At 50.2% G+C, this 24,714-nt stretch overlaps 10 protein-coding genes across 10 annotated transcripts; 6 read left to right on the top strand and 4 right to left on the bottom strand.

Moving 5' to 3' along the window:
* Nucleotides 1-278: 278 nt before the first annotated feature.
* On the bottom strand, nucleotides 279-1,009 carry N7525_000941 (ADP-ribosylation factor family protein; the record flags this gene model as incomplete). Its single annotated transcript, XM_002561829.1, has 4 exons — nucleotides 279-320; nucleotides 384-496; nucleotides 552-857; nucleotides 916-1,009. 4 exons carry the CDS (start codon nucleotides 1,007-1,009, stop codon nucleotides 279-281), a joined length of 555 nt encoding a protein of 184 aa, XP_002561875.1.
* Nucleotides 1,010-1,821: 812 nt separating this feature from the next.
* ccg9 (putative trehalose synthase (Ccg-9)) lies at nucleotides 1,822-4,193 on the top strand (the record flags this gene model as incomplete). Its single annotated transcript, XM_002561828.1, has 6 exons — nucleotides 1,822-1,926; nucleotides 1,989-2,401; nucleotides 2,457-2,732; nucleotides 2,792-3,256; nucleotides 3,317-3,426; nucleotides 3,478-4,193. The coding sequence occupies 6 exons, from the start codon at nucleotides 1,822-1,824 to the stop codon at nucleotides 4,191-4,193; spliced, it is 2,085 nt and encodes a 694-aa protein (XP_002561874.1).
* A 183-nt stretch (nucleotides 4,194-4,376) lies between these two features.
* On the bottom strand, nucleotides 4,377-5,087 carry N7525_000943 (dynactin subunit 5; the record flags this gene model as incomplete). Its single annotated transcript, XM_002561827.1, has 2 exons — nucleotides 4,377-4,949; nucleotides 5,046-5,087. 2 exons carry the CDS (start codon nucleotides 5,085-5,087, stop codon nucleotides 4,377-4,379), a joined length of 615 nt encoding a protein of 204 aa, XP_002561873.1.
* Nucleotides 5,088-5,290: 203 nt separating this feature from the next.
* On the top strand, nucleotides 5,291-6,124 carry N7525_000944 (DNA-binding domain-containing protein; the record flags this gene model as incomplete). Its single annotated transcript, XM_002561826.1, has 1 exon — nucleotides 5,291-6,124. The coding sequence occupies one exon, from the start codon at nucleotides 5,291-5,293 to the stop codon at nucleotides 6,122-6,124; it is 834 nt and encodes a 277-aa protein (XP_002561872.1).
* A 429-nt stretch (nucleotides 6,125-6,553) lies between these two features.
* Nucleotides 6,554-10,028, bottom strand: N7525_000945 (peroxidase/cytochrome P450 family protein; the record flags this gene model as incomplete). The annotated part of the gene is made up of 3 exons (XM_002561825.1): nucleotides 6,554-9,162; nucleotides 9,222-9,463; nucleotides 9,523-10,028. 3 exons carry the CDS (start codon nucleotides 10,026-10,028, stop codon nucleotides 6,554-6,556), a joined length of 3,357 nt encoding a protein of 1,118 aa, XP_002561871.1.
* A 2,762-nt stretch (nucleotides 10,029-12,790) lies between these two features.
* On the top strand, nucleotides 12,791-14,805 carry N7525_000946 (T6SS phospholipase effector Tle1-like catalytic domain-containing protein; the record flags this gene model as incomplete). The annotated part of the gene is made up of 2 exons (XM_002561823.1): nucleotides 12,791-12,916; nucleotides 12,967-14,805. The coding sequence occupies 2 exons, from the start codon at nucleotides 12,791-12,793 to the stop codon at nucleotides 14,803-14,805; spliced, it is 1,965 nt and encodes a 654-aa protein (XP_002561869.1).
* An 868-nt stretch (nucleotides 14,806-15,673) lies between these two features.
* N7525_000947 (uncharacterized protein) lies at nucleotides 15,674-16,546 on the top strand (the record flags this gene model as incomplete). The annotated part of the gene is made up of 1 exon (XM_002561822.1): nucleotides 15,674-16,546. One exon carries the CDS (start codon nucleotides 15,674-15,676, stop codon nucleotides 16,544-16,546), a length of 873 nt encoding a protein of 290 aa, XP_002561868.1.
* Nucleotides 16,547-17,260: 714 nt separating this feature from the next.
* Nucleotides 17,261-18,959, top strand: N7525_000948 (flavin monoamine oxidase family protein; the record flags this gene model as incomplete). Its single annotated transcript, XM_002561821.1, has 4 exons — nucleotides 17,261-17,386; nucleotides 17,443-17,480; nucleotides 17,541-17,932; nucleotides 17,995-18,959. The coding sequence occupies 4 exons, from the start codon at nucleotides 17,261-17,263 to the stop codon at nucleotides 18,957-18,959; spliced, it is 1,521 nt and encodes a 506-aa protein (XP_002561867.1).
* A 623-nt stretch (nucleotides 18,960-19,582) lies between these two features.
* Nucleotides 19,583-21,403, bottom strand: N7525_000949 (homeobox domain-containing protein; the record flags this gene model as incomplete). Its single annotated transcript, XM_002561820.1, has 3 exons — nucleotides 19,583-20,998; nucleotides 21,051-21,162; nucleotides 21,231-21,403. 3 exons carry the CDS (start codon nucleotides 21,401-21,403, stop codon nucleotides 19,583-19,585), a joined length of 1,701 nt encoding a protein of 566 aa, XP_002561866.1.
* Nucleotides 21,404-24,247: 2,844 nt separating this feature from the next.
* Nucleotides 24,248-24,700, top strand: N7525_000950 (putative RING finger domain protein; the record flags this gene model as incomplete). Its single annotated transcript, XM_061211712.1, has 2 exons — nucleotides 24,248-24,465; nucleotides 24,517-24,700. The coding sequence occupies 2 exons, from the start codon at nucleotides 24,248-24,250 to the stop codon at nucleotides 24,698-24,700; spliced, it is 402 nt and encodes a 133-aa protein (XP_061070938.1).
* Between the last annotated feature and the right edge of the window lie 14 nt (nucleotides 24,701-24,714).

A 24,714-nucleotide genomic window follows, 5' to 3' on the forward strand; every position in this document is an offset into this window, starting at 1 on the left:
GCTAGGATAGCACAATGGAATTAGAGTATTAAATTGGACCCAACAAGCCCATATAAGAACAGAGGGGATATCATAGAAGTGAAGATAAACAATGGAAAAAGCAACGAGATAACTAAGGCCAACAAAAAGAGAAGCCCAAGGAAACAAAAGCCCAAATGCTGCGTCGTCTTGTCATCAAAACACGGACATGAAGAGAAAATAGGGAAACACTTGATAATGCGAGATGTTGTACAACGAAGCTGCTTGAGGAGCGCCTCTCGAAATCACAGCGGTGCCTCTTATTTCTGGGGCTGGGTCTTGACATTGTTTGAGAGCCAAGCCTAGCAAGAACATATCAAGGTTAGATGGCAAATTTGCCAAGATAGATAAGGGATATGACTTACAAGACCCTCGAAAATACCTGTTCCATCTGTTGCAACACTGGGCGCAACATACCACAGCTTGTCCTTGAGCTTAGTCAATTGAAGCTGCTGAGTAATTTCCTCCGGGCTCAAGTCTAGAATTGGGTCAGCGGACGGGTCCATCGAATTCCAGGAACAGGAGATACGCACGCCCGGGAATATCTTGCTTGTTGGCGAACACCAGAAGCAGGGCATCCTTCATTTCACGGTCGTTGATGATCTTGTGCAGTTCCGAGCGAGCCTCCTCCACACGAGCAGTATCGCTGGAGTCAACCACGAAGATCAATCCTTGTGTACCGGAGTAATAGTGTCTCCAAAGGGGTCGGATCTTGTCCTGACCACCGACATCCCAGACGTTGAACTTGACGTTCTTGTAGGTCACACTCTCGACGTTGAATCCGACGGTGGGGATGGTAGTCACGTCCTGGTTGCTGAGTTTAAGTTTGTAAAGAATTGCTGGCAGGAATGTTAGCCAATCTTGACCGAGTTCTAGAGTAAGGTCCAGGGATCATACTCGTCTTTCCAGCAGCATCCAAACCCAACATGAGGATACGCATTTCCTTGGTCCCGAAGATCTTCCCCATCATCTTAGATACTTGTACACCCATTTTTGCGGGATTTGACGCGGTGTCGGATGTGTTCAGGAGCTGTTTGGTGGAATATCAACAATTGCGACCCGCGTATGAATTGCGGGCTTGAGAGAGAGAATGAGAGACACTAGACAGTTTCCGTACAAGGTGACTCCGATTGAAATGACACTCCCGCCAACGAATGGATAGGAAAAAGAGAAAAGAAGGTGTGTTGGTGCGTGATCTTCAATCCAATTTCCCTGAGGCGGGGGAACACTAGAAAAGGGGCTTGGGCTGAGCTTACTCATCCCCGGGCCACGAGGTACACGGGACAAACCTTGGAAGTTTCATCCTCGTGTTTGTTTCACATATATCATCCTTGAACTGGTTTTATCCATTGCTAGATTGATGGCACGGACAGTGGAACTTGACATGCCTATCAAAATACTTTACCCATGTCATCAAATTGCAAGCTTGGAACCATGGTTGCCCAGGTTGTGGCCTTTCCTCCTGAGTCTCATCTAAGGCACCGGAGGAACTATTATCCGTTTGTATATAGTGTAGCATGTCACCTCTTGTATAGAACTTTACTCAATGACACTTATATTTCTACTATATATACATACAATGTAGGTAGTTAGTGTGTTGTTGACATATGGCATTACATAATTTTGAAGCAGCGTCCTTAAGACGCCCATTAAGAGCTAGTCCACGTGTGAAAATTATCGTTACGTCATGACGTGAAGTCACTCTCTTGGTTCTCATACCATACATACCTGATAGCTGATAGCACCTTTTTTCTTTGATTCCGTTTCTTGGATAACTCCAATGATTTGAGATTTCTAAGAATCATGCCCGGCGAAGAACACAGCTTCGAACGCCATGCCTCAGTCACGCAGCAGCGTCGACTGTCGCTACAGTACGAGCGCAACGCTTGGATAGGGCCGCCGTCAGATGTATGAACCTCTCTGAAGTAGCAGCAAAAGCCACTCCTTGACAATACTAACAGGCATACTAGTCTATCTACGCCGGTATCTCCAGCGACTTTCAAGATCACTTTACACCAACTATAGCAATCGCAATCCGGGACGCTACATACTTACTGGATTTCATCGAGAAGCAGTTCCCAAACAAAGTGTCCGCAGAGGAGGCCACCGATTTTGTCATTTCCGAGCTGCAGAAGTATTCCGAGAACCATCTGGAGAAAATTGTTGGGATATCAATGCCTGAGCATGTTGCAAAGCACTGCCCTCGACTGTGTCCTCGCCTTTGGGCGGAGCTCGACATCGTCCCATTGGTCCTGTCGAACGTAACTCTAATAGATAGAGTTAGTGTCGAACAGCCTACCGAGGACAGCGCCTCGAAATCTGGTGGATGGGATGAGAAAACCATCGACGAACAGGCTGAGTCTATGGCACGAAAAGGTGTTAGGTTGGTTGGGCCCGTTCGATATCATGAAGGAGTCATTGCGTCTAATCAAACACAGGTTATTCGGGCCGGAAAACACGCCGCTGCTACAAGTCGGCTTTCTCGGGCTTGTGGAAGTGGACACAGCTTACCATGTGCGACTTGCGGACCTGAGTGATTTCCAGAGTACCGTCTCGGATAGAACATGGTCAGCATCACAACATTATGCCACCGATTTGAAAGAACGCAATGTCAAAATCGCATTTTTCAGTGCGACGCCTCAGGGTGGTGGTGTGGCTTTGATGCGGCATGCTCTTTTGCGATTTTCAAATTGTCTGGGCACTAACATAAAATGGTGGGTCTGTTCCTGTATCTATATCATTGCAAGAATAAGCACTAACGTAATTCTCGCAGGTACGTTCCGAAGCCACGGCCGGAAGTCTTCAGGGTAACCAAAACAAACCACAATATCCTGCAAGGTGTTGCCCGTCCAGACGAGCGCTTAACACCAGAGAACAAGAAGCTCCTGCAGGAGTGGATTGAGGAGAATGCCAGGCGCTATTGGAGCCGGCCAGGTGGGCCTTTGCTTGCACCATCCGAGGGAGGTGCAGATGTTGTAGTCGTCGACGATCCTCAGATGCCAGGCCTCATTCCCATCGCAAAGAAACTAGCACCGGATCGACCAGTCATCTTTCGAAGTCACATCCATATTCGAAGTGACCTGGTTGCGATACCTAAATCCCCGCAGGCGGAGGCTTGGGAATACCTATGGGATAATATTAAATATGCCGACTTATTTATCAGTCACCCTGTGAGCGCCTTTGTGCCCCGGAATGTGCCTCCGGAGATAGTAGGCTACATGCCTGCAGCAACTGACTGGTAAGAGCTGAGAAGTCTGATAATCTGGTTCCATCTTTCGTCTCACTGACCGGGACATAGGTTGGATGGGCTGAACAAGTCTATGCGGGACTGGGACATCGCACACTATGGCCGCATCTTCAACTCAGGCTGTCGCAATGCGGACATGCCAACTATCCAATGGCCCGAGGGTTAGTAGCAGAACCAGGATCAGATTCCTCAGTATAACTAACACAGGATAGATTCATACATCGTCCAGATCGCACGGTTCGACCCGTCAAAGGGTATCGAGGATGTGTTAGTTTCCTACGAGAAATTCCACAACAAACTAATGGCCGAAGCGCCTAATACGGTCCCTCCCAAGCTACTGATCTGCGGACACGGGTCAGTGGATGATCCGGATGGAGGGCACATCTACGACGAGATCATCGAGTACCTGGAAACGAAAGTCCCACATATCCGCCACCTCATCTGCGCGATGCGGGTGCGGCCCAGCGACCAAGTCCTGAACGCCATTCTATCCAAGGCGACTATCGCACTGCAACTGTCTACATCCGAAGGTTTCGAGGTGAAAGTCTCCGAAGCAATCCACAAAGGCAAACCAGTCATCGCCACGCGTGCCGGCGGCATCCCGCTACAGGTGACGCACGGGAAGAACGGGTTCCTGGTTGATATTGGCGATACAGATGCTGTGGCGCAGCGCTTGTTTGAGCTCTGGACGGATCACGATCTGTACGCCCGCATGTCGGAGTACGGCATCCATAATGTAAGTGATGAAGTGAGCACAGTGGGGAATGCTCTCGACTGGCTCTATCTCGCTTCCAAGTTGTCGCGTAGCGAGCCTGTTAGACCCAATGAACGTTGGATCGATGACATGGCGTTTGAAGAGCTCGGTGTCCCGAACAAAGAGGACGAGCTACGGCTCAAACGTGCAGTCAAGGTGGAGCAGATGGGCTAATTGTACTTTTCGTTTGGCTCTCCTTCAATCATTAGCAGTTTGTACATACAGACCAAACCTGAACTGTGCGACAGGCAATACTCAATTTGTATGCAAATCGATATCAAAACACAAATAACATTAAAAGTAGCAGGGGTATCATAAAACCAGTAAAAGAAACCAAAGCCGAAACCCACGAACCTCTCAAGTCCTTCCAACAACCCGATACCTCTCTCTAGCCATACCCCCCTCAGCCCCCTCAACACCATATCCCTCCCCAACCTCCCCGACAATCCTCGCCGGCCTGCCACCAACAATACACCAGCTCGGCACAACCATACCAGGCGGAACAACCGCGCCATCAAGCACATAAGCGTAATCTTTAATGATAGCCATACTGCCTACAGCAGCTCCCTTCCCAACGTGAACATGATTCCCCAGCGACGCAGCCTCAACAACAGCGCCCTCGCCGACAAAAACATGGTCGCCGATCTTGAGCGGGTAGAACGAGTGTATGCCGCGGTGTAGCCGGCTGGGCGGGCGCAGGATCGCGCTTTTAGAAATGTAGCTGTATCGCCCGACTGTTATCGCCACGCTGGGCGTGCTGGGGTTCGGGGCTGCTGCTGCGGAAGCATTGTTTGGATCGGTGGGAAGTGTTGCCGTGCGGAATAGGTCGCCACGGATTACGGCTTCGGCTTGGATTACCGTCTTGCCGCCGAGAATAATGTGTTGTGTACCGTGGATTTGGGACCGTCGGGAGATTTTATTTCCTGTGTCCTGTTTTGTGGTGGGTTAGGTTGGGGTTCTTCTGTTTTGGATTGGGTTGGGAAGTTTGGTGGTGAGAATTGAGGGTATTACGGGGGTGTTGCTTACGGTCTCGATGTATTCGCCCTTTGCTGTCTTTGGTGGTGGCATTTTGAAGAGTATTGAGGGGTTTCCTGTTGTGTAATGCTGCAATTGTGAGGTTGGGGTTGCAACAAATATAGCTCGACCCTGGTAATCGTGCCAAGCCCACCAACACACTACCCGGTGTTGGTGCGCCCCAGCATTTAACCCTTTCTCGGCATTTCACCCTTTTTCCATCTCTCAATTTACTATTCTTTTTACACCACCCCACCATGTCGGATCAAATTGAAGATGTTGAAATACGAACCCAGCAGGCATTAACTGCCTACAACCAGAGCGATAAACCTAATTTAGCTAAATTGGCGCGGGAATTCGGGATTACACGGGGCCGGCTACGTAGTCGCGTCGCTGGCCACCAACCTCATACGACGCGTATCCAACCCAACAAGGCATTAAATCCAATGCAAGAAAAAGCATTGGTATCCTGGGTTTACGCACTACGGGATTCACATACTTTAAACACACCAGAGCTCATTGAGCGCTCTGCAAACAGGCTTCTAAAAGATGCTGGTTCCGATCGGCAGGTTGGCCGTAACTGGGTATACCGCTTCATCAAGCGCCTCCCCCCAGACATCCCATTCGTCAGCCTAAAGCCAGCCGAAAAAGCCAGATTGGAAAGCGAGAGTGAGGGTGCTCCTCCTCGCATCTTCACACCCTCACCCCCGCCAGATATATCGAGCTCAGCCACCAATTCGCCGCCTGATACTGTCGCTCGGGTTAATAAGCTTAATGCTAAACTTATTAAGGATCTGGAAAATCTGGAAAATCTAAATCAGCAAGTGAAACAGCATATCCAGCGTAGTATGGATGCAAATTCATATTTGTCTCAACAGATCGATTTGGTGAAGGAGTCTTTAAAGAAGTCTCAATTCCACGAAGAAGCCAGGAATGAGCCGAGAAACAGGAAATCGATTCTTGGGGCATCTAATTCAGTACTCAGTCCTACCCGTGCAAATCGGATGATAACAAAAAGGCGGGATATTGATTCCAAAAAGCGGCAGCGCCAACAGGCAAAACATGCCAAGGAATTGGATGATGAAGCATAGGCTCAAAAAGCAGAGGATTTAGCTGAGGCTGAACATGAAGCAAGAATGGTAGCTAAATATGGTAGTGGTCCAAATTGGTATACGGATGCTCGTGGGAGTTATTTGTAAATACATGTAGTGATTTCAATGCAGTTCTCTATGAAAAATGGCTAGATTTCTTTCCAACGATATTAACGTTGCTTGAACTTTTTGATATTGTCTCTACCAAATGGGAAAATGAAATCAGAGAAACAATCATGAACTATACACTACACTGTTATAAATAAACTTCAACAATTCGAGGATATCCTGACAACCAAACAGTCGTCGAAAACAAAACGTCAACAAAGGCATAGAATCATAGCCGACCCAAATTAATTACCTCCCATAACATGACATGTCCGCAGCTTCATATAAGAAGCCTCAACTAACGAATTCGGAAAGAGACACTCAGGAAGATGTAACCTTCTTCTTTTGCTCGAATGGACCATCCCAGTGCAGCTTAAGCGACATCGGGAAGGGACAGTAGGCAGTTCCGTCACCGCGGAGGTAAACTTGGTAGCCACCCTCCTGGGGAATCTTCTTAAGCTGGCCCTGGGCGCCAGGAGCACGACGGAGACCCTGCAAACGACCGACGACACGCAGCATAGCAATGAGCGCGATCTTAGTGACCTGCTCGCCGAAGCCGGTGGTGGGACCCTGGCCGTGGTTGATATACGAGTCAAGAGGGCGGTCAAGGTTGACCTCGTTGGGCTCAGGGAAAACGCTGGGGTCGTGGTTGGCCTGGTCAAAGGAGGCGAAGACCTGCTGCCCGGGCTGGACGGTGTAGGTCTTGCCGTCTTCCTCGACGGTGACGGTTTCCTTGGCCTCGCGGAAGGCGCCGAAGGTGCCGTTCAGACGAACGGCCTCCAGGCAGTAGCGGTAGAGCTTCTCGTCCGATTCGGCGGAATCGGTCTTGGCGAAGCGGTTGATCTCAGCCAGGTGGGCCTTGTTCTCGGGCGCAGTGTAGAACTCGATGATCTGGGTGAAGACCTGAGCCTGGTTGGGGACAAGGCCGACGATTGTCGGGACAATAGCGGACCAGGTAATGTCAGAGGCGCTGGAGCCTGCCTCCTTCATGCGGCGGATAGCTTCTGTTCCGAACTCCCGGAGAGCGTTGTCATGGGGACGGAAGTTGTCCATGATGCCGGCGAAGAGACCGCTGTTGGTGTCCGCCTTGACAGTGGCCTCGACGACCTGACCGAGCTGGTTGGAGACGGCGGAGGCGGCGCGGTTCAGAGCGTACGAGCGAGGAGCGTCGACGTCGAAGAAGAGCGCGGAGAAGATGGTGGAAAGGATCATGTACATCTCGTGCTCGGTGAAGAGTCCCCGCGGGTTATCCTCGGTCTTCAGGGGAACGCCGAAGATAGTAGAGGCGAAGTGGACGTGGGCCAGGTTACCGACATCACGAGTGATATCGATCTGGTTGATCTTGCCCAACTGGCCACCCTTCTCAGCAATCAAGCGCTCAGTGATATCTTCGTAGAAGGTCTTGACGAGCTTGGGGAACTCCTCGGTGTTGAGAGCCTTGCCGATAGCCTCGCGCTGCTTCGTATCGAACTCGCCCTTGCCGAAGAGTTCAGACATGGAGCGGGCCCAGCTGGGACGGAAGTCCTTCTGGTTCTCGAGGAGCAGCTTGGCATTCTGGTGGGAGGTCAGATTGACACGAGGCTCCATGAAGGCGGGTTTGTCCCAGGAGTAATCCTGCTCACGGCCCAGATCCTTCATGATGTTGCGGTTCTCGCTGGGGATGGTCATAGGGTAGTGGGCGTAGATGGAGTCAGGCTTGTAGTGGTTGGGGAAGGCGCGCGTGGCCAGCTTATAGAAGATACAGCCCTGGTTGATGTTGAGGTCGTAACGGCACTCATTGTAACCCCAGTTGGTCAGGTTACGGGGGTTGTAGTCAATAGTGTAGTGACGGTCACCACGGACAAGGGCGACGGCATCCGACAGCACAGCACGGGAGATGGTGTAGGTCGGGGCGATACCGACACCAGGGATCATGGGCTCCTTAGCCTCCTCGGAGACGATACCGGGGTACAGCTCAATGTAATCGGGGTGCTCGTAGAGGTGACGGAGAGTATTAGCGATCTCGGGGTTGGAGTTGACGTCTTCGAAAGTCTCGTAAGGCTTCAGGCCGAAGTGCTTACGGAACTCATTGAGAGAACCGACGTTCCATCTACGCGAAGCCTCGATTCCGAGGATCTCGATAGAGCGCATGGCCTTGGGTACGTTTCGGGGACCGAAAGAGCTGGCCACATCCTCGGTAGCACGAGTCAGAATGTTGACAAGCTCTCCGTCATCGAAGTATCCATCCGCATTACGCTGCAGGTGGCCGAAGGTACGCTTGGCAGGGTCAGCCTCAAGCATACCCTTAACCTTCTTCATACCCATCAGTAGCTCAGGCATGCTGACCTGCTCAGCAGGCTTGCCCATAAGGTCGTAATAGATCTGCTCAATCCACTTCTCGTCACCCTGACTGATGGTCGAGTGCCAACGGTAGGCCAAGTTAAACTCGACAGAGCACTGGTTTCCGAGACCGGAAGGAGTGGCGTCGGCCTTCTCAGCCTGCGCACGGGGATCCAAACACCAGGTGGAGTTTGTGCGGTTCAAGTTAACAATGGTGCGCAGGTAATCATACAGAGTGATGTTGATGTAGAGACCACAGGTGATAAGACGACCGGTCTGGAACAGGTCCTCATCACGCTTGGCCCAGGCAGCCTTGGTCTCCTCCTCGGACAGACCAGGGCGGGGTGCGCTGAAGCGACCATTCTCGTTGATGGCAGCCAGCTGGGTAACAATGTGGTTATGGAAACGGTTCAGCATAACCAGCAGAACACCGCAGGCAGGAGGAAGGGCCTGCAGACGACCTTCGGAGAAGCAATCGGGCTTCAGCTTTCCGTTTTCGTGGGAACGGATCTTATCCTGTTGTTCCTTGACATCTCCGTACAGAATGGACAAGTCAAGGTAAGCAGAGGTCTGGTTCAGGTGCTGTTGGCTGTAGTCGGTCTGGAAGATATCTATGTGTGAAACCAGCACATTAGCGCCTGGATCGTGACTTTCCGTGGAACTGACTTACCGTGAATGATCAGAGAGGCCCAGTCGAAGAAAACACTGGAGACCTTGTTGGGGTGCGGGGTGAACTCCTGACGGGCATAGAGGGTATCAAAGATCAGACCGGCGTCGGGCAATCCGCTGGGCTGGATGGTCAGGGGAGCAATGGTGCGGCAGTATGGGGTATTAGCAGCTCCCAGCCACGGCAGAGTAGGGTTGTTATTTGAGCCGTCGGCCGAGCGATACTTGTAATCATCTCCCATGTAACTATTCACAGCGTTAGCGCACAATTGCAAAACAGTAGTCTCCAATTGGGGATTTCTCACGAGAGAGGCGGGTGAGGAATTGAGTTCCAGAGGTCATCCAGGAATAAACCGGTGAGGTCGGTGCGGTTCTTGGAGTTACCGGGCAAGTCCGCGACCATCTGGATTATGCGCTCCATCAAATAGGTCTTGTCATCAATAATTCCGCCGGAGGCTTTGCTCGCAATCAGGTCTTTGACAGTGCCGACATCGCGGAATCCCAGCGCCTTGATGTCATTGATGAGACCGGATGACTTGTCGTGCTTCAAGTAGGCGCCATCACTGGTTTGGTTGGGCAGAGGCTCTTGCGAAGCATGAATTGCTTGCGCATACTTGTCGAATACAGCAACCACCTCAGAACGCTTCACGACATGGTTCTCCTCCTTATGAGTGGACTTCGGAGATGGCGAGACCTTAGAGGCGCGCTTGCTGCTCTTGTCTGTGCTCTTAGGCTCGGCATCACCATTGGACTCCTTGGGGTCTTTGGAGTCCTTGGACCGCTTGAACTGAGTGGAGAATCTCTTCAACATCGTGAAGAATGATGACACAGACAAGTCAAGAGGAGAAAGGAAGTTAAAAGAAGGAACACAAAATGGCTAGCAAGGGCCAGATCAGGGGGAAATAAATCAGAAGCTCGACGGCGCTGTTTAAAACGAGCTGTACGGGCGACGCAAGTCAGCTGCAGGACTGTGGAGCGTCCCAAAGGTGGCGGATTTGCTATCACCAATAGCTGATTGACTGCGGCATTGATTTGATGGAGAGCATTAGGCCGATCTCTTCTCGGGCTTGAACCTAGTCTGTAACAAATATCCCAGCCCCGCATGGTAAAAGCTCAATTCCCAAGTGGAGTCTCTATACGGAGTACTAGTGGACTCTCGACGATGAGGTGTCTAGATGTAGTAATTGATCATCATTTATGACCTTGGATACCTGAGAAAAGGGGGCATATCTTCTAGTATGTATACGGAATACCCGAATACAATGCTAGGTTGGAGCGACATGATTCAAGAGAATATGATATGGCCAAGGTTGTGACATGCATGAGATAACCAGGATTTGAGCTGACAAGCAAGTCCAAATCTGGATCTATACATCACCAGCCCCGGAAGAGCGGATATTGGCCAATGACTGTGAGAATACAATCAGCGGTGTACATTTTGTATTTATACGAGGGACCCCGTGCTCCGTACTCTGTACTCCCTACAGAACTGCAAAGGGATCTCAAGATCGAACTAAACATAAAGTGGGGGGGGGGAGGATGTTCGGGATTTCGCTACAAGAGTACGGAGTACATCCTCGAAAAAGAATTTCAATATACTCGGTGGCTGGCTGGGGGTGCGCTGTCATGCTTTTATTGCATAATTTGCCCCAATTAAGGTTAAGTTGTGTAGGACATGAGGTAGTACTCCTCCATACCCCGAACTCGGTAGGAGTTGGGACGCAAGGAAAGGCTCTAATGTGATAGAAGCAGAAGTTGTCCTTGAAATTATCTTGGAAAGAAACCTCTTTTTTTTTTTTTTCTTCTTTTTCTTTTGTTTTGATCGGCACAGGCCCACCTGTTCACCCACTTACTATGGATTTTAAGTGGTGAACGGGCCACCGACCTGCACGAACCATATTGTGCCGTCTGTCATTGGCAGCTGAATCTGCCAGTCATCGCGAATGATTCAGAATCTGACCCATCTCAGAGCATCCACTTTCAGGGTCTTAATTTTCGTCTACCGATCCTCGTGGCGTCTTTCTTCGGCAAAATGGGAGTTTCCACGCGAAAATGAGAGATCCCCCTTTCTTTTGAAAAAGCGAAGATGATAGATGACCAAGATACTCCATAGGAAGTACTCCGTAGGAGTGTTTCCTTTAATATTTCAATCTCATAGTTAACCTTAGGACGAACCACGGGTCGACCATGGCTTAGGCCGCTCCCGGATACCTACCCATGGATGGATAATCTATGCATAAACCTGGTTCTCTTAAGATCACTCCATGCTCCGTACGGAGTACTCCGTAGCCGATATACAATCCCTTGTTCAGTCGTAAATCCGAATAATCCATTGGCTTCCTTTTTTTCGGGATATGAAAAAAAAAGGGAAAAAAAATATGAAGAAAAAGATTGGAAGTCCCACTCTTCTTCCCTTCCATTTCGGGTATCGACAATCCCTTTCAGCTCGGAACAATTTTACGTGGATGGCTTGTAATAAATTTCCATATTTTTGGCCATGCAGTATGTGATGAGGTTCTAAGTTTTATTACAGGTGATCATTGTAATCCCACCTGAGCAATGACACCTCGAAATACTTTCTAGAGTCTTAATCTTAAAAGAAGAAAACTTGACAGCAAAAACAGATCCACCAGTGGGTCATGTCCCAGGCCCATGCAGCACTATGAACCAATGTGTAGATATCGATACATCCTTTCGCAATCTAGCGCCAAATATAGATCCGATCGCTCAACACCGAACCGATCCGCCGGAGAACACGCTCAGTAGGAACACCCCCTCATACCCCTTGCACCTCCTGAATCATTACCAAATAAGCCGTATGGAGAATGATCGGCAATAATGTCCCGAACACCACCTAGCATCCTCTCCTTTCAAATCCTCATAGGGCCAATGATAACTCGTGTATGGAGTAGTAAAGATCCGTACGTCTCTCTTTGGTCTCTGTTCAGCTCCATCTTGTGAGAATTCCAAATTCACACTTCCCAGGTCCGGGCCGCGCAACCCGCCTCCCTCGTGCAGAAGTTCTCGAGTCAGGTTCAGCCCTGTTCACAATAAACCCGCATATCCAGCAATAATTGCCGGCGCGTCTCCATTGGATAGAACGCACCTCCCGTTGGAACGAAGTAGGGCTTCATTGGGTAGAATATGTTGTACACCCCCGTTAGCACGAAGTAGGGCTTCCTGTAACCTGCACCTGCACGCAAGTCAGTGATCGTTTACATAAAATAATCCCAACCTTGGAAAAGTAAACCAGAACGGCTCAGGCTATGATGAGAATGTGCCAAGTCGAAGACCCGCCCGTCAGCCCGCTCCGATTTGACGTATACTTTCCACAAACCTGCAGTGATCGACTAGCGGAGTGGATTGTTTATTATCATCCTGCCAACCCCCTTCTGTGTCGGGCCCAGCGTAGAGCGCTGATTCGTGTAATACGAGTTGTGTCCAGCTGCATGGAAGCGTCATCCCAGTTTTGAGCCTTCCCCCCTTCTCGTATATAGCCCCCTTCGGGTCTTATCAGGTGTGCCTGAAGTTCCGTACAATTTTTGTCTGGCCGACTGCGTATTCCGTGGCATCATGGCTTATGGGTATGAACACCAAGGTCCGTCGGCCGCGCCGAAGCAGTTTGTGCTATGTTTTGATGGTACTGGAAACAAATTCGCCGGCGACGAGTCAGATAGTAATGTGCTCAAGATCTTTCGCGTAAGTGGGACTGCGAGCCAAGCTTTTGAACCAGTGCTAAAGAATCGCAGATGCTTGACCGCAGCAAAAGCCACCAGTATCATTACTACCAGCCGGGCATTGGTACATATGTGACTTCGAAGTCGCTGAGTAGTCATGGTCGGATTCAGCGTATCAAGTCCGCCTATCAAAAGGCCAAGGACTCGGCGGTCGGATCTTCCTTTGACGAGCATGTCATGGGTGGGTACAAGTTCCTGATGCGATACTATTCGCCTGGCGATGAGATCTTCTTCATCGGATTTAGTCGTGGTTCGTATATCGCGCGATTTCTGGCAGAGATGCTGGACTATATCGGTCTACTCGAAGCAGGAAACGAGGAGCTGGTCCGTTTTGCATGGAAGACGTTCGCCAAATGGCAGCAGCGATCCTACGACTCGGAAGAAGACCGCATAGAGAAGGAGAAGCTCTTCGCATACATGAAGGCCTTCCGTGAAACGTTCAGTCGCCCTATCTCGCGTATCCGTTTCATGGGGCTCTTCGACACCGTCAACAGTGTGCCACGCTTTGAGTCCGCGTGGATGCAGCGTACCAAGTTTCCTTACACAGCACGCAGCTCGGCCAAGGTGATTCGCCATGCTGTGGGTATTGACGAGCGCCGCGCGAAGTTCCGTCAGGATTTGATCTCTGAGGTGCGTCCAAAGGAGAAGAAGAGACACCACCACCACCGCCCCCATATCCCCAAGAACCATCTACATCTCTTCCACCATGACAACAAAGAGAAGCCCCAGGACGATCTCCCGGACAACGTTCCTGCCATTCAGGTCAATGGCACCCCCGAGGAAGAACAGCACGAAGGAGAGAAAGCCGAGCCTGAATCCGACGTTCCCACCCATGGGCCCAGTACCGGAGAGACATACTACCACACCGGGCGTCGTGCCTCGCACCAAGCTTCACAACCAACCTCCCGCGCCAGTAGCGAAAACAGGAGAGTGCCGCGCGATACATATCGCGCACGCTCTCCCCGACGCAGGCTCGCAGTGCCGGACGATTCCCGCTCAGTACGAAGCGCAGAGTCCTGCCACAGCATGCACTCCAACACCCTCTCAGTGCAGATTCCCGTCATGGAAGCCGATTCAAGCGACGAAGACGAAGACGACCAAGACATCCACGAGGTCTGGTTCCCGGGCTGCCACGCAGACATCGGCGGTGGCTGGAAGCTCTCAGACGGCGAGACATGGGCGCTCAGCCACGCGCCACTGGTGTGGATGACGCAGGAAGCGCAAAAGGCCGGGCTCGAGCTGGATGAACGCAAGATGAAACAGTTCCAGTGTCTGGAGGAGTTTGATGGTGACTATACTCCCATCCGGGAAGAGATCAATATCCGGCGGCCGAGTCGGTGCGTTGAGCCTCATGCCGACAACGACGATGCTTTCCGCTCCATGCCTGATGATAAGGAGCGATCCGCTGCGAGTCGCGATTTCTGGCATGCGCTGCATACCTCCAGTACGAAGGGTCTGATACATGACTGTCTGATGTTCAACCAGGGTATTCCTGCTATGTCGGTCATCACGTGGCGCATTATGGAATGGTTGCCGTTCCGTCGTATGGATCTGCAGCCGGATGGGTCATGGAAGCCGATTAGTTGGCCGTTGCCTCGTGGTGAGGTGCGGGATGTTCCGGATAACGCTGAAATCCACGTTTCTGCTATCCGGCGCATGCAGGCGGATCCCAAATACCGCCCTGGTAATGTGATTGTTGGTGGTGGCGGTCGTGGTATACGTGTTGCTCCAGAGGAGTGTGGTATGGGTGATTGGGTGGTGTTGAAGCATGAAGGTGATTTGGTGCGGGAGACTTACGTCCGTAAGAAGATCTCAAAGTGCAAGGAGGGCGAGGAAAAGACGAAGCCTTGAGATATGCCTGTCATTCCTTTTTCTTTCTTTTGTCTATATGCCGTTGACTTGGCCTTTTCTATACTGTTTAATAATAGGTAATGTGGGGGGATATCAAATGCTATATATACATATGTATCTGATTGACATCATCTGGAGCTGTCTAGATTCCTGCAGTCGACATCAAAATCGCCTTCAATGATACTTCTTGGTAATATTCCAAGTTCAAATACATATAGTAGATGTAGCAAAGACAAACCGAATGTTCGGAGCTGGTCAAATTGAACAATCGGTGGCAAAGTGATCTATCAAAGCCATGCTCTCTGCGCCATTCAACATAAACTAGTTTCCTCCATGCTATATCCATGGATTACCATGTGGATACAGGGATGTCTTTTAATGGCATCTTAGATCACTCAGTCTGGTCCCTGGCCTTACATTATCGTCAGTCTATGGGAATAGCTTCATTGTCATCTAATATGGAGATTTGTACGGTCGGCAGGGCTCCAACGCCTGGAATTGGATGAGCATGGAGGTCTGCGTATTGAATAGTGGGAATAGCTTCATTTTACCTACTTGTTCTTAAGAATATAGGTACTTTACTTATTTTTTTGTCTTCTATATAGTTAGTTAATTGAAGTATCTTAATTTTCTGTCAATCTAGACCTATGCTCAATTAGGATATATCCCATGAAGATCGGGCATGCGCCCGTTACGCCCGTTCACACACCCTTATCACATCTTTGACCTTCCTTATTTTTCCCATTCATTTTTCTTCTAGTTGGCAGGTCCAAGACTTTTCCTCCTTTACTCTATGCCATGATGCGAGGGTAATGCTCACTTACCTTCACCCCACCTCCCCCCTTTTTTCCCCCTTTACCCTTTACACATGGAGTCACGAGAAGAGATGCGCCCTCACGAAACTGAACCTAATGGGGTTGCCCCCGAGGGTAAGGAGGACGTCATGATTGCTTTTTCACCGGCACCACCTCGGACACGATCCCCTTTGGCCCGATCGCATCTCCGCTCACGATCACTGGCTGGAATCCCGGGTATGCCGTCTATGACGCGCGCTTATTCCTCCCCAGGCCTGGACTCACAAGGTCGTTATATCTTCGTCAATGGCCGTGGCGCACCAGTCGACGCGAAACGATATCCCTTACAAATGCGCTCTGACGATTACATCGACCGCATGGGCTCTCTCAACATCTCAGAAACCATCTCCGAGAACGCCGAATTAGAAACGACTCGCAAATCGCCTTCTCAGCCAACCTCCTCTCCTATCTTGATGCCGCAGACTTTCCCCCGCATCGGTCGCCTGCGTCCGACTTCACCCCTTCCTTTCCAGGCCCCCGCCAGCCCCTCCTTGCATTCCTCGCCAATTCTGGGCTCCAAATACAACGAATCTTACCCCAGCCACTCTGGCTCCGTTTCGTCCATCTCCGTCCCCTCCACTCCAACCAGCCTGCGCTCCCGAAGCCCGAGCATTTCATCCCTGGAAACAATCCCCGACATCCCTGACGCCGAGAATGAGGCCCTGGAAGAGGATCGCATCGCAGAATTGAAAGCCGCGGCTGATGCAGCCGACGCGGCCACTATCGCCAGCCGACGGCGCGGGGCCTCCGATGCGCCCAACTCATTCACTACAATGCGCGGGGGATCGGGCGGATATGCAGCTCGGAGCGATAAGCGCAAGCGATGGAGTGTGTGTGGTGCCGAGCGAAGGCAGGACCTTGATCTGGAGACCATCTGGGAAGATTGAAGTGTTTCCCAGTCTCATACGATTTCCCCGCGATCTCCGCGCCTTGTCTACTGCAACCAAGCAGCCCCTGTGCTCCCACATTGTCTCATAGTGGAGTTGATCTTCACTACTTCTTTATCGGCTTTCCTTTCTATTCAGTGGCGCTTTGCTCGGTTCTCTGACTTTCCTTGATACCCTTCCATTACCTCCGGCCCGTACATATCCTTCGCAGTCCTGTTTTATCATTTCAAAAGCGCTTTCGGCATGGAGTTCTGCGGCGGTGACAGTGATCTCACCATGTCCCCGCTTCTGGCGGTTTAGCAGGTTCGACCACGCGCATGGTTTCTTTTTGTATCTATTATGCTGGTCATAACTGAGCTCCGTCCTTTTTCTGATTTTGCCGTGCCTTTATTTGACCCGGCATTCGCAATATGATCTCTTTCCGAATCACTTTCTCAATGCAATTGGGCCTTCCCAAAACAATCTATCTTGCTAAATCGAGTAGTCTGAGCAGACCCATGATAACCACCCGTATAGATGTAGCTGGCAACTGGCTTGGAACCTTCCAAGGTTGGAATGATAAGGGTATCCAGTGGATAACGGTAGCCAATCATCTCAGTACTCAAATGACATCCAGAATCTCCACTTGATCGTCAAAACTTCCAGATTCACCTTGTCTACTCATCTTGCCCAAATCTCAATCGCGTATCCCCAATTGGTCTTCGGAACAACGGCATGGCTCCGAGTCCGCATATAGGCATCGTCGGCGCAGGTATTTCAGGCCTCCGGTGCGCCGACATACTCATTCAAAACGGGGCCCGAGTAACAATCCTAGAAGCAAGAGATCGTATTGGTGGGAGAGTATGTCTTCCCTCTACCCGGAGCAGAACAGCAGTCTTTTTTAACTTTTTATTTAGGTTCACCAATCAACAGTTGGAGATCATGTGGTGGATCTGTATGTACCTATCCCTCTATGACGATGTGGAAAGTATACAGCAGCTGATGCTTAATTTAGAGGCCCTAATTGGATTCATGGCGCGGGGGAGAACCCAATCAGCACCATAGCAGAAGAAACAGGAACTGTCATATACGATCCTGAGGGTGGAAGACATGTCACCTACTCACGGGACGGCCACCCGATCACGGACGAAGTGGGCACTAAGGTCCAGGACCTTGTATGGACCACTATAGCAGAAGCCTTCAAATACAGCAGTGACCATGGGGAAAGCATCCCCGTCGAGAGAAGTTTGTTCGATTTCTTCCACGAACGAATCCAGCAAACCAACTTCTCAGATGAAGAGAAACAGCTCTGTCTGGACGCCTGTAGGCTCTGGGGTGCATATGTCGGCGACCAAGTCGACAGGCAAAGCTTGAAATTCTTCCGTCTGGAGGAATGCGTTGACGGGAGTATGTGTCTTCAGCAAGGCCATCCCCGGTTGCATATCAGACTTTCTAACATCATCCATCAGGCAACTTCATCGTGGCATCAACATACAAGCGTATCCTAGAACACATCGCCAAACCCGCCACCACAAAAGCCAACATCTGCCTCAACGAACCCGTCACAAGCATCAAAGCACCACCTCGCAACAACCAATCCCAAACAAAGCACCAAGTAACCGTAACAACAGCCACAGGAACAGACTACGTCTTCGACGAAGTAGTCATAACCTGCCCACTCGGCTGGCTCAAACAAAACACCACGGCATTCAGTCCATCCCTCCCACCCCGTCTCGAACAAGCAATCCAAAACATCTCCTACGGCCGACTGGAAAAAGTCTACGTGTCATTCCCGCGCGCCTTCTGGCACACCAACACAACCAGCACTTCACCAAAAACCCGAATCCGAAACACTGTCTTCGCCCAATTCCTCGAACCATCATACACCCCGCACCCAAACATAGAATGGAACCAAGAATGTCTCTCGCTCGCCTCACTCCCAGAACCACACGCCCATCCAACCCTCCTCTTCTACACGTACGGCGACGGCGGCGCCGAGATAATAAACCGTCTTTCGGGGATGGCGCCTTCATCGCTAGAATACAGGGAATCCCTAATTCAAACGCTGCAGCCCTTCTACTCCCGGCTTCCTGGGTACAGCGTGGAGAACCCGGATTGTGTGCCCGTTGCGCTGCTTGCGACGCAGTGGCAGAAGGATGTCTTTGCGGGAAATGGGTCGTATTGTAATTTCCAGGTTGGGGTTCAGGAGGCGGATGTGGATGTTGAGGTTATTAGATCTGGGGATGGGGTTGGTCCGGATAGGGGACTTTGGTTTGCTGGGGAGCATACGGCGCCGTTTGTTGCGCTTGGGACTACAACTGGTGCATTTTGGAGTGGGGAGAGGGTTGCCAGGTTGGTTTGTCGGGGGGTTGGGATTGGGGATGGTGGGGTAGAGGTGAAGGATGATTCTTTGCCTTCTGAAGAGGTGTCTTGATTTAAACAGAGTTGCATATATTCTTGCTGTGTGAGGAATCTATAGATTTAGACATTGATTGGCGTTGTGGATTTAGGTGGTTCTTAAGAACTATAGCTTGGAGGTATAGATTGGTAGATACCCTACCCTACGTTTGTCTCTAAAGAGCCACGACGTTTATCGATTATACAATGGACACAGTAAGTCGAAGATCTTCATTCATACTTAAATAAGGTATTTCAGGTCGTTGGATTCATTCAAGGATTAGTATCTTGCTCAGGAGCTTTTTCACGTTTGTTCAGTCAAACCCCCATCAACGGCAGTCCACGAAGACAAGTCCACCGAGTAAAGCCCCGGCGAAGAAAGACGAAGAACCATGTAAATCCAGGTGCATAAGAGATGCAGGGAAAGGGAAAATGAACAGGCCCGAATAAAAGATATATCATGGACAGGGTTCACGTGACAGTGGCAATGACCGCTTGCAAGCACACGTCATGAAGACAACAATAAAAATATAAAAAAGTACATCAGGGCTCCGAACAAAGGAAAATCAGTATCACAAAGGAAATGAAAAACAATCTCATGCAAAGATGACAGGCAATGGCGCTTTGGAATGTCAATGTATCAATCATGTACCCCCTTCCTTATCGCCAGGCCCCCTGGCTCAACGACAGGAGACCCTGCACACAGTCCAAGTCATCTTCTTGGGTATCCCCAGAGCCACCAGCCATGAAAGCTGAGACTTCAGCACTGAGCTCTGGCGGGGCTTTGCCCTGTGAGCCGGCCTGAAGTGGTCGGTTTCGTTTGCTGTTGGTAGAGATGCCGAGACCGCGATTACGGTTAGCGTCGCGGAGGACTGGCCGTGGGATGTGTGAGGTGTTGCGACGACGAATATTTGTTGACCGCGTGCCTGGAACCCAGTTCTCCTTGTCAGAGTCGCCGGGGTCTTGCTCCAGATCTGGCTTGCCGGACTTGGAAAATAGAGGTTTGGACAGCTTGGATGGGTTCATGTTCGCCTTGTTTCGGCCTGTCTCCAGTCGTCCTAGAGATGAAACAGCGCGCGCGAGCTTCCGCCTCTTCTCTCCCATGGACTGAGAAATTGGCGTGTTCGGGTCGCCGTGGACAGCGAGGCTGTGCCGCCCTGAGGCACTCCGTGGTAACGAGCGCTGGCTGCGAGATTGGAAGAGACCGGGGGAACCGTTCGGTCCGCTGGTTGGTGTTGATAGGGCACTTCTTGCGTCTGTGTCACAGAATGATTCCCAGTTACGGGGATCACGAGAGCGACCGAAAGCCCTATCTTTCTCGGCCACACCTGCCCGCGGCGTAGCTGGGAAGACGGCGCTGCTGCTACGCCGCAAGCTTGACATCTTTGTCCGGCGAACTGAGAACATCGCCACGCGGTTCTTGGACGGCGATGGTTCGTTCTCCCCGCGGATTACCGCTTTTCCGTCCGATGACATCGCGATTCGTAAGGCGTTGCGACCTTTCGGCGGAGACGGCGTTAGCTCGCCCTCCTTTCGTACCAAAGCCTTTCCATCAAACGACATCGACAAACGCAGCGACGGGGGTGACTTCGTAGGCGTGACCTGTATGTTTTGTGTGGTTGCTGCCTGCTTCTCATATTCTCCCTCGCCCCGGATATCCGACACTGAACGTTTCCTCTTTGGTACCTGCAGGAGAGAGTCTTCTGAGTGGCCATTCGACATTTGGGAAAACTCTTCCTGTGTGGTGGGCGGAGTTTCCCCAGCAGCCTCTGTTGCCACGCTTGTTTGAGTGCTCTGGGGCAGCTCATGTTCATCTTTATCTTCCGTCACTGGATCCGAATCATCTGAAAATTGCAACAGTCCCCCGTGCCATGGTTTCGATGCCATTTCCTCGCGGTGGTCGTGGATGTCAAACTGCTCTGCCCCACTTGAAGACCCCGGCTCCGTCGACGCGTTATCATCACTCGAAGGCTGACCTGATGAATCGAGCATGCCCGACCGCGGGGCGAGTAATTCGTGAGGCTGGAGGGGTTTGGATTTCCGACGATCGTTCTGGCGGCGATTTTGGAACCAAATCTGCAAGCCAGTTAGAAGTAGTTTTTGTGCGTGAACTCTTGGCATCGCATACTTGGACCTCTTTCTCACCGAGTGAGACGCGGTTCACGATACTCGTGCGGGCAGCTTTGTCTGGTTTGGAGTTTTGCTGGTATTCGGATTCGAGGACTGCGTGGTCCTCCGGACTGCAAAATAGTTCATATCGGGTTAATTGACGCGTTCATAGTATGGGGCCACAACTATAATAGCATACCTCGTTCGGCGTCGCTTCTGGCGGGCTAACAGTTTATTGTCGACACGAGGAGGGAGGTTCTGTGTGAGGGTCTTTTGCGAATGAACGAGGAAAGCGTAGTTAAGAGGATTGGAGTCGGTGGCCGGGAGAGAGGGCGAGGATGAGATCGCCACCGAAGGCTCCGGATCAGACATGATACCTAAGAGAGCATGGAGGGGCTGGGAGAATAAAGAGAAAGACACAAGAACACCAGATCACCAAGATGAAGAAAAGAAAGACAAGAGACAGAGGATTGGAAAGCCGTGAGGCTGGCATGCAGAAGACGGTATCAAATCGCGTCGCGGTGTGGACGCGGAGTAGAAAGAACGTGGCCCGCGCTAGTAACAAAGTGCTCCCCCGAGGTACTTGGTACTTGGAGTCTTTCTTTAATCTGATTTGATTTTGATCCTTTCTAACCTCTAAATTATCTATCTACATATGTACTCGAATCCCAAAATACTAGTTTTACATTTTGTATATATTGACGCGTTAGGCTGGCAGAGGTTGGGGCCCACACTCGGTATGAGGTTGCAGTAGTCTATACAACTATCTGCGTAAAGCGCGAAGCGTGTCTTCGCGTTCGATACAGGCATATTTGAAATCCCCCAGCTACGACCAAACCATAGAAGGTTAAACCATACCATTTGCCTTGATTGCCTTGATTGCCTTATTTCGTCTGATCTACAGCAACGCGTGGTAACGCGCACTCACGTGACTCCACGAGGAAGACTTGCACGTGGTGGAATGTGATCTCTCCGATGATTTTTTGCAAGGAATGTTAATCTGTTAAAGGGAAAAAAAGGATCCTTCAGGTGTCTCTCTCTTGTGTCCTCAGATGATGAAAGGAGATCTATGACTTGACCCCCAATTGTAACACCTCTAGTGCGCAGTGGGTCACCGGTGAAGTAGCAACCCCATCTCAGAGAAGCAAAGAGCTCCAAATGTGACAGTTAATAGCCCAATAGCCGGGCAGTGGTCGCAGACTGGAATGTTCGGGTTCGGATCTGAGGGTAACTATTCCACCCCCTTTGACCCTTTTGGGCAAACCTTCGGGTCAAGTTTGGGCAGCGGCAGTCCCATAGGTCGGGTCTTTCTTATATATACCTCTAGAGCTAGCTACATTCAACCTCACAAATCTATTATTGAACTTGTTTTGTAGGCGGTTCAAATTCCTTGGGTATCAGAAGAGAAACGCTGACGCCTTCGACAGCTTCCAATGTTGTACAGGATTGACTAACTATAGACCGTTCGCCACCCAATTAGGAGCATTCCTATATTTGATCGACGTACGATCCTAACCGTTGCTCAGAGTCCTTGAATGATCACAGTGGGCTGCATTTTTACTATGTCATCGGTTTAGTGTCCATGTCCGCCCCAGTCTACCAAGCCGAGTGCACTAAGAAACCGAGAGTATGATCTGCGCTTCGGTAGACGCACGCTGACCAAGCCACAGGAGGGATTGACAGCACATATGCATGATATCAACTGGGGATGCAACTACCAGACAAGAAAGAGCGTATCTGCAACGAATGTAGAAGATGTAGCCCTACTATTATACGCTGACCGATCACTCTGGTAAGCTTCATTTGTTTTGATAGAAGCCTACCGTGTAAGCAGATAGCATATGTTTTACATAGCCAGTGTCCGACCATGCAAGGTATTTTCCTGTCCCCAAATATCTTCAGCATGCCTATTTTGTACCATATATCATCGCAACCATATCCCAAGAGATCTACGGAGTACATGTGACCGATACTTGCTACAGTTGTATATCAATGCATATCTACATATGTGGCAGATCTGTATTGCCCTTGCATTCTGCCTGCTCATACGAAGTAGTATTCATCTAGTATGGAGTAGCTGTTTGGTACCATCCATGATTCCAATTAGATTTAGATCTAAACCCTAATAGTCCTGAGGTAAGATAAAGTAGGAGTCCAGAATACCAGAAAAGAGTCAATGGTGCCAGTTAGAATGTTCGAAGAATGTCCCCATGAAACATACAACCCTTGCAATGATAAAGTAGGGGAGTGGAGAGGGAAGTCTTGGCCGAGTTTAAAAGGGTCATCTCGCATATAATCTGCACATATCCCCATATTGAACCAAGGTGGAGAGATATACCAAATCGACAAATACCAGGCAAGTATGGGGTAATAGAAAAAGGCATCTACCTATGTTTCAAGTATTTCAAGTACAATATAGTATCTATGTAAACCCCATGATCAACAAAAGGACAACATTCCGCGTATCCCTTCCATCTTCAGAGTGTTGATAGGTCCAATATAGGGAGTTGCTCAATACCTAAATAAGACCAATAAAGCCAAACGGGACAAATCAGTCAAATCAAAGGGAAAAACCTTGGAAATCATCGCTCATACGATCCATGGTTGATCCACGTCTCTTCCCCGCTTTGACGCTTGGACATGGAGATCATATCCCCAGATTGATATTGTCTCCAACATTTACAATTCTTATCTCTTTGGTGACATCCTCATTCTACATCTACTACTACTACTCTAACTCTGGACTTCAGATTGTGGCTGGTATCTCGACTCTTTCTTCCCTTTCTTTTGTTTACTTTTTTCTTTGGAAATATCTAGTCTGTTATTGAACCGGCACGCCGACCGGGCAGGGCTGTGACACCCACATTTAGCTTGTGATCACTGGCACTTTGGGACCAAAGCCTTTTGAGTCCGGTCTTTTATTTTCGCTTTCGACCTTGGTCACCCATCACACCCCATCTCATCGACGCGACTTCGACCACTCGTGCAACAAAGAATCCCCGACTCGGAGAGATGGCTGAAGACACGAAACTGAAGAAAAACCATATGGCGATCGTCTTAGGCATCGGACTTGGGGTAGTGCTACTCATCGTGCTTAGTTTGATGTGAGTGAGATGGGAAATTATTTGCATCTTATGGAATGTTATCTCTTGTGTCTCCTCCATCCCCATTCGCACCGATACATTCCCTCCGTCAGTGTTACATATTACATAGATCATGCCAGACCCGGATCATCTCATTCTAACTGTACCATCCAGTCTGACAATACTCGTCAACCGTCGGGACAGGCGGTCATTTCTGGGATCAAAGAAAAACTCCAGTGAGCGGTTGCGCAAGTTGGATAAGGTCTCGCCAACTTGCACGCTCGAGAAGTGGTGGACGGCCACAAAGGGGAATCTTGGACTATCTGAGGCCGTGGATGGACAGTTCGTTTGGTAGGTTTATCTTGCTTTGCCCGGCAGTGCAGTAGCTAACCTTCTGCTCAGCGCCGTTTGTTTGGAGCAAGTAGACCGCACACAGGAGATTCGCGAACTGCGATGCTTGCACGTTTTCCACCGGGAATGCTTGGAGAAGTGGTTCTTGGGGGACCACTTCAATTGCCCGCTGTGTCATCGGGCATATTATGTGGCCGAGACACCTCCCCGCAACGATTATCTGTGGATGGTATGACCAGATACCAGCCA

Source organism: Penicillium rubens (assembly GCF_028828025.1).
Source record: "Penicillium rubens strain IBT 27055 chromosome Unknown utg000001l_segment0_segment0, whole genome shotgun sequence".
Taxonomy (NCBI): Eukaryota; Fungi; Ascomycota; class Eurotiomycetes; order Eurotiales; family Aspergillaceae; genus Penicillium; species Penicillium rubens.